This window comes from Myodes glareolus, chromosome 1 (genome assembly GCF_982192425.1).
Source record: "Myodes glareolus chromosome 1, mMyoGla1.1, whole genome shotgun sequence".
Classification (NCBI taxonomy): Eukaryota; Metazoa; Chordata; class Mammalia; order Rodentia; family Cricetidae; genus Myodes; species Myodes glareolus.
Genome location: NC_142026.1, coordinates 70326910 through 70335773, shown reverse-complemented (window position 1 = coordinate 70335773; position 8864 = coordinate 70326910). Strand labels below are relative to the sequence as shown.

At 39.6% G+C, this 8864-nt stretch overlaps 1 protein-coding gene across 1 annotated transcript; it reads right to left on the bottom strand.

Moving 5' to 3' along the window:
- LOC148123443 (vomeronasal type-1 receptor 4-like) lies at positions 1–897 on the bottom strand. Its single transcript, XM_087912202.1, has one exon. The coding sequence runs from the start codon at positions 895–897 to the stop codon at positions 1–3; it is 897 nt and encodes a 298-aa protein (XP_087768328.1).
- Between the last annotated feature and the right edge of the window lie 7967 nt (positions 898–8864).

Genomic DNA, 8864 nt, shown 5'->3' with positions numbered 1-8864 from the left:
TCAAGAACTGCAGGGATGAAGATCCCTGGTGTAGTGTCTGATGAGCAGAAAGGGGCAGAGTGTGGGGAAACATGCACTCATAGCCACATTGGCACTGACCACCCATGTATCTGTTCCATCCTGGAAAGAAAAATACATCATTAACATCACAGAGGTTACATAAAGAACCACAAAACTGCACACTAGGATAAGAATTCTTTGTGTGGTTTTCGCCTCAGGGGATGATTTAGTAGACAGGGATCTGTGGATATGCTTGATGCTCTGTTTATGCTGGAACAAGATCAACACCATAGAGCCACTGGCCCACGTCATGAGTCCCAAACACATAGCATCATTGGAGGCCAATATGATAGCATATGCTACATAAGATTTTTTGGAAAGTTTTACTACTACACAGTACAGAGATTGTCTAAAATCAGTAAGATTTTCTTTATCATTCATATTAGTCACTGTTGTGATAAGGAAGCTATTTATAAGAAGATACAGGATCCAGCACAGGGCCAGGGAAGGACAAATGATGCTGGGGACTCTGATCTTGAGTTGTGCCCACTTGGAAATGATGGGGCTGATGGTGATGGCCTGAAAGACACTCAACAGGGATGTTGCACCAAGAGATACTCCCCTGGCAACTCTATGAAAGTAAAATACAAGTTTACATGAAATGTTACCTAGAGGATATATCTGACCAAAAGCAGCCATTGACTGAGGGATACCTTTGCAGAGAAGAACCAAGATGTTGGCACAGGTCAGGTGTTTGACAATCAGATCTATGGGCCTTGCCTTGTTCCCACTTAAGTTAGAGAGAATAAGACAGCAAAGCAAGGCTACGTTCCCCAGAATGCCCAGTATAGTCTGGGACAGAAAGAATATCCCCACAGCCTTTTCTCTGGATGCCATTCTGTCGCCTTGTAGGAATGTCAGTCCGTAGCTGATCCTGAGAACTCAGGGTAGACATGTAGGACTATTTTCTTCATTGTATATAAAATCTATGCCAGCCAATAATCACTGCTTTCCATCCAGATAGTAAGATAAAATGATTAAGAGTTTTAAAAATTTTCACTGTGTAGAAGTGCTTGAGTCTCTGTGTGGGAATATTCACTTCAGTGCAGGTGCCTTTGGAGCCAATCAGCACTGAGCTGCCAGGTATGAGTGCTGGGACTAAACTCAAGTCATTGGTAAGAGCAGTGCTTTCTTAAACCACAGAGCCTCCTTGACAGCTCCCAAGATGTGATTTTGAGTAAGAAGTGCCTAGAGCCTGGAGCAGCTAAGAGTGCTGGCTGCTCTTCAACAGGAACTGTATTCAAACCCAGCACCGACAAGGAAGCTCAAAACTGTCATAGCTCTAGTTCTAACCCTTCCACACTTTCACACAGACATACATACAGGTAAAGCACAAATGCACATTACAAAAACAAAGACATGTTTTCAAAGTATCCCAAGGCTCAAAGTATTCACAGTTGTTTCTACCAGACACCAGTCACAGGAATGATTTTAAAGACAAAGTTAGTACTGTGCTTGCTGGTTGTTTCCACTTCCCACACGGCTCCACAGACGACGTGACAGTTCCTTCACACAGCAACCTTCTACAGCGGTTTTAATGATGACACAGACTGTCAACGGATGAGTTTTTATCACACTATAGAATCCCTAGGTTCTACTACTGGAAAATGGCAGATGTACCACAACCCACTTTGGAAAGAAAATAATTTCCATTAATTTGTTTGGAGCAAAATTATTCTCTTTAGGGGTTCTGAATCTGATTTTAAAATGAATGTCACACTGTCATTCTGGGCTCTATTCTGCAAACTCCTGCATATTTTTTAAATATGCCATTAATTCCTAATGTATACTATACATTAGGTATATATCATGTACCTAATGTCAATATCAAAAGGTCACAATGCTAATCACATATGAAACAGATCAATTTTATATAAAGGTTCAACTTAATAATTGTGAAGGTTGATTAAATGTTGGGATGACAACCATGAGAACTTTCACCCTTTACTAAATCACACTATCATTAACAACCAGAGTATAGTCTCTTTTCTATCACAGTTGTCGAAGCATATGCAAACTGAAATTCTGTACATACCTATATGTACATCATGCAATATTATCTTTGAGATTGGAAAACATAAGTGACACATGAATGCACTGGTGAAAAGGAAAATCTGAAGATCAAGGACTGTCCTGTAAGAGAGAAACCACAGAAGCAGAAACATGAATATTCAGCCCTGACTAAATGATGATAAAATTTGCAAGTCAGAGAAACCTCATTAGAATGGGGTGAAGTTTAAATCATATGTATCTGATTTTTTCCACATTCAAATGCACATAAATAACATGTGCATTTAATTTACAACATACAGGTAAAATAGACTTTTGTTACTGTGGCAGTTGACACCAGTATTTCCAAAAGAAAACTGCCACCTGCTTTTGTGACTCTGAGTCAAAGAGGCAGCTTGCAAGGAAATCAATATACCTCATATCTTTAGGTTATGTTCTCAAGCACTTGAGATTATAAAAGGCATTATGTTTCACTGAGTAGGCATAGTATTTGTGGAAAGAAAAAGTTTGTGTGGGGGGAGGACTGTCTGTATCCCTTGAATATTTTGATAAATCATTTTAGATGCAAAAAGCCCACCTGCCTCTTGTGGGATCTTACAGAAAATTCCCCTTGCCAAAGACTTTCAGAGAGAGAAGATTAAGTACCCAGGTGTCTCTCTAGCACGTTCTCTCTACCCACGGAGTGCTCAGGACTCCGATGATCCATAGCTCGGTGAGTATTCGTACAGTTCAACATTCTTTCCCTGAAAGAGAAAGACAAGCTCAGGGCGCTGCACCCACACAGATGATATCACATTGTCTTCCTTCTCTGCAAGACTGAAAGAAGAAAATAAGACTCACCTATAAAAGTAGATGCCTCTATGATCGCAGATGTTTGATAGGACCTCAAAGGTCAGAGGGGCAGACAGCCTCTCTCTATATAGTCACAGATACAGGGTGACATGTTTACATGCTGAGACCCTGTCTCCCCTAAGATCAAGAAGATATCACAGGAGACAGGCATGACCCTGTCTTCTAAAAGTGTTGACTTCGCCTTTGAAAAACATTTTTCCCATCAGAACCTTCAGGAATATTTTCACTGTGAACAGCAGAGGGACCTGTGAAAATCTGGAGGGGATACTCCTCTTTGGGGACATTGGATCACAGAGGGAGTCCAGAGATTTCTGAAGCAATGGGATGGGTTATAAGGAAGAGGGAGTGAGGAGGAAAATAGGAATCAGAGCTTGAATTTTATTTTTCCTGGAGTTAGTCTTCCCCAAACTTACTAAATATCCAAAAGGGAAACAACCAGAACACATGGAATTACAGAACTCTGCCCTAAAACTTTTAGAATAGGAAGCCAAACTACCATTCTGAAACCTTGATAAGTAGGGTAAGGATTCTTCCTTAGTGATACTTTTCTTGTTTTCTGACTCACTTTATAGCAATATAATTACACAAATGTGTAACTGCACAGGGAAAGTAAAAACAAACAAATCAATGAATAAATGAATCCCCATAGGTTACCTTGTTTTTACTTAGCATCCCTTCTACACTCATATGCCCACATCATTCAAGCACAATGTAGACACTCTTTTGTCATTGTGAGCTTTAATGGCTCCTCTGCATTCCATAAGCATATGGCTCAGTTTTGAATCTTGATATAAGTGATTTGCATTAGATAAATTTTGAATGTCCTCTTTATGAACTCATGTACTTAAGACATCGCCAAAGAATTAAGGTCCAACTCATGTACATGGCAAACTTCTGATTCTCTATAGAGATTTACACTTGTAACAAACAGTTGGATTGCAACCAAACACTGAAACAGAGTTTCAGTTTCTCATAGGTAGCCACCAGTAGGTCACAAATCCTTTAGATACAGTAACTTACTGCTGGGACAGAACAAGCATCTGTCTTTGAGCAACTTCTTTACATTGCATCCCAGGATCTGTAGAAGTTGTTGTCCTATGTTTACAAAGAGAAAACATCCCTGAATCATCTCTAGTTTTGGGAACTGAAAACCTTACAAATATTTCTTTGTTCCCTATACCTCTATGGATTTAATGTTTCATAATTTTCTTTTAACATTAGCTCAAAGTTGACAACAAGCTTTATAGTATTCAAAAACTAATACCAAAAGAGACATAGAAAGAAAAACAGAGAAATAAATTACTGTGTTGTCAAAAATTAAACACATTGTCAAGCTGTAAAGATGACTCAGCAATTAAAAGCACTTGCTGCTTTTGCAGAAGTCAAAGATGTGGGTCACAGCACTCATGTGGTGTCTCACAATCCTCCATTACGCAAATTGCAGGGCATCTGATGGCTTCTTCAGACCTCCATGAACATTGGGCATGCACCTGATGCTTTCATATATATGTTGGCAAAGTACTCTGCAGCATCCAGGTTCAAAGTATTCCATAGCACTCATAGACTCACCCTCTGCCATTACATATACACAGGACTGGGGAATCCTTTAGAATACAAAAACAAAATGTCAGATTTGAAGAAGAAAAGATGGCACAACAAGATTTAATGCTTTAGAACATTAACCTTAAACTTGTCTAGTAGGTAGTGTTTTGAGTAACATCGGTGAGTGCTTTATAAATTTTCCACTGTCAGCAAGCTTATAACCATACATTTTTGTGGTGTATGTTTTTTTATTTTATTTGATATGTATGAGTATTTTTCATATATGTGTGTGTGTGTTGTGTTTGCATATATATGTGTGTAAGTGTGTGTGTGTGTGGTGCTACATGTGTGTGACTATGAGGGAGAAGAGAGGGCATCAGAGTTCCTGGATTTGAAGTTATAGACAATTGTGAGATATCATGTGGGTGCTAGAGTACTGTGCTATTTACCTCAAAGTTGAACTGATATTTTCTTTAGAGGTGCTTTGCAGAATTTGGGCAGAGGAAATGGCTCAGTTTTTAAAACACTTTGGAATAGCCATGGGTACTATAGTCAGGGTCCCTAGGTCCCACATTAATTAGAAGATTTGTGTGCAATATGAGCCTGTAACTCCAGGGAGTCAGAAATCGGTGTGTTCTAGTATCTCACTGGCTAGTCAATCTATGCAAAATGTTGAGCTCTAGGTTCAGTAGATTCCCTATTTTAAATACCAAGGTGGAAAATGAAAAAGACACTGGACTAAAGTGAACACATAGGCTCCACATGAACTAGAACTGGGGAACCTACACACAGACAGCATACACACAGACAGCATATACACACAGATAGCATATACACACAGACAGCATACACACAGACAGCATATACACACAAACATGCATTTATTAGAGCACTAATTTGGGTAAAACATGAAGTCAGTATTGCATGGTGTCTAGCAGTTATCTATTCTTGTCTTTAATAAAGGTCTTGGCTAGTGCTGGCTGTGGCTACTACATCAAGTGATCAATGCCATAAATCTGGGCCACAAAGTTAACTAAATGGAATGTTAATCACTCATGAAATAGTAGCCAGGCTGGAAGAGATATATAGAGAGAGTAGGCAGAGTCAGGAAGAAACCATGTAGCCCCACAGGAGACAGATACTGGGGATGGGACTTTACCCAGTAAGCCACAGTCGCATGACAATACACAGATTAATGAAGATGAGCTAGTTTAGAATGTAGGAGCTAGCTAATAAAAAGCTAGAGCTAATAGGCCAAGCAGTGGTTTAATTAATACAGTTTCTGAGTGATTATTTCTTGGTCTTGGTAGCCAGGAACCAATGACCAGCCTCAGCCAACAGATTAGCACACCAACGTGGGTAAATACATCCACATAAAATCCTGAGAAAGCTTGAAAATTAATTTTAGACACACACATACACACACACACACACACACACACACAAACAGACTTCAATGCAGTATCTTGCTCTGTTTTTAAAAGAGGTTTTCCTGATTCAGTGGTAGCAGGAAAAAAAAACTTATGGTTTTAAAACAACAGCTTCCTGGACTGTGGTGCTAGCACAAAGCTCCAACTCTTTTGGAAGGTCTGGCTATGGAGCATTTAAATTGGGTTAGAGAGCAAAGTGCTACAACTTGCTTAATGGCAACCCAGACCTGCTGCAACCCGACTCTGGATCTAGGGCAGAGAGAACGGCTCTCAGGGGCACTGAACAGACCTCAGCCATATTGGGCTAGGTGGAATCAAAAGGCAAAACAGCTTTGGTCCTAGTGATGCAGCTTAGCATTTTAAGAAGAGCTCCTGGACAGAAAAGGATTTCAGATACATAATAAGACAGATTCGGACATAAAAGACCTCTAAATGAGACACAGTGTGTTTAAAAAGTGTACGTAGACTTGGAAGAGATTAAAAAAAAAAGGAGTAAAGAGACAGTAAGTGTAATATAAAAGAGCACAGACAGTCATAGATTAAAGAAGTAAAGATAATAAAATAAATATTAAACATGTAGAAAAAGTAGTAAGAGTAAGAAAAATAAGCCACGTAAAGATGAAAGATACACAGAGAGTCTTGAATATGTATATTATTGTGTTTTCTTTGAATTTTTGACTGTGAAAGCTAGATATAGAGATCTATTTTATTGTATGAGTTGCTAAGCTAAATCAAAATATATACTTTACAGGTCTTCAAAATTTGTGTCTAAGAATATGTTGCTTTGGAAAAGAAGTTCTTCTTTTGTTTCCAAAGAAGATGAGAACCTGTGGATTTCTTTCGGACTAATGTGGTTTAATGGAACAAGACCCCCCCCCCAAAGTTGCTGTGAACAACCCCAAAAATTACTTTGCCCAACAAAAAAGTATGGTTAAGGGTAAAATGGTTATGAAAATTAGCAGTTTACCAATGATGTCAAAACTTGAGGGAAAATTATTTTAAAAGGTAATTCTGTTCTGTCACAGTTTGAGATGACTAAACTTATGACCTCAGATATGTAAGAGAAAATGTTAAAAACATGTCTAAAAACAAAAGTGATACGATTTCTGTTTTGAAGCTACATGACTCTATTCTTGCTTACTAAATTCTATATAAATAAAGAAGCATTCTGGCTGTTAGTCAGTCAGGATGTAAGATTCTCACCATCACCATGGCCTGGCTCATCTCTGCACTCTGCCAAATATTTACAAGCTCTGCTGACAATTATCCTTTAAATCCTGCAGAGCATCTTCCACTTTAATGAATACCTGCGAAAGCAAAATTTTTTCGCAACTCAATTAAAACCCAATTTCTCGGTTCTGCACGAAGGTGTGGTATTGAAGGAAATGGGATTCACCAGAATGAATACAGAACTTTGACTGAAATCTTTCCATCTAGAAAACTGAATTCCCCATTGATAGGGTGATGAGGACTTGAATCCTTAATAAAAGTTCTCCTATTTTGTGAAAACTTTTCACAATATTTTTACTTCAATCTTCATCTAAATAAGATAAAAATTACGTGAGCAATTAAAAGATGGGGTACTGAACTGAACAGAGAATTCTCAACAGAAGAACTTCGAATGGCCAAAAGACACTTAAAGTCATGCTCAACCTCCTTAGCAATCAGGGAAATGCAAATCAAAATAACTTTGAGATACCATCTTACACCTGTCAGAGTAGCTAAACTCAAAAACACCAATGATAGCCTATGCTGGAGAGGATGTGGAGTGAGGGGAACACTCATCCATTGTTGGTGGGAATGCAAACTTGTGCAGCCACGGTGGAAATCAGTGTGGCAGTTTCTCAGGAAACTGGGAGTCAACCTACCTCAGGACCCAGCAATTCCACTCATGGGAATATACCCAAGAGATGCCCTATCATACTACAAAAGCATTTGTTCAACTATGTTCATAGCAGCACTATTTGTAATAGCCAGTACCTGGAAACAACCTAGGTGTCCCACAATAGAAGAATGGTTATAGAAGGTGTGGAACATGTACACATTCAGCAGTACACATTCAGCAGTAAAAAACAATGACATCTTGAATTTTGCATACAAATGGATGGAAATAGAAAACGCTTTACTGAGTGAAGTATCCCAGACCCAAAAAGAGGAATATGGTATGTACTCACTCATAAGTGGATTCTAGCCATAATTTAAAGACTTCGAGCCTATAATTCGTGATTCTAGAGAAGCTAAATAAGAAGGTGAACCTAAAGAAAATCATATAGTTGGGTGCATGGGGGTTGGGGGTGGGGGTGGATGTAAGGGGAGATGGGTAGAGAGATGTAAGGGGAGGATTGGGGAAAGCTTGGGGCAATGGGATGGGTGGGATGGAGGAAGGGTGGATATGGGAGCAGGGAAGTAAATATCTTAATTAAGGGAGCCATTTTAGGGTTTGCTAGGGACTTCTCTCCAATCTTTGTTTTGTATGTTTTGATTTTTGATGTTTTGATGTCCCCAGCTAGGTCCTTGGGCATCAGAGAAGATGGTGCTTGAACTGGCCTTATCCCATAGCCACATTGATGAATATCTTATCGCCATAGAACCTTCATCTGGCGATGAATGGAGATAGAGACAGAGAACCACATTGGAGCACTGGACTGAGCTCCCAAGGTCCAGATGACGACCTTGAGCAGAGGGAGGGAGAACATGAGCAAGTTAGTCAGGACAGCGAAGGATGTGTCCACCCACTGAAATGGTGGGACTGATCTAAGGGGAGCTCACCAAAGCCAGCTGGACTGGGACTGAACGAGCATGTGATCAGACCAGACTCTCTGAATGTAGCTGACAATGAGGGCTGACTGAGAAGACAATGATAATGACACTAGGTTTTGATTCTACTGCATGTACTGGCTTTTTGGGAGCCTAGTCTGTTTGGATGCACACCTTCCTAGACCTGGATGGAGGGGGGGAGGGCCTTGGACT

Coding starts and splice junctions, on each gene's coding strand:
- LOC148123443 (XM_087912202.1), bottom strand. CDS start 897: ATGGCATCCAGAGAAAAGGCTGTGGGGATATTCTTTCTGTCCCAGACT.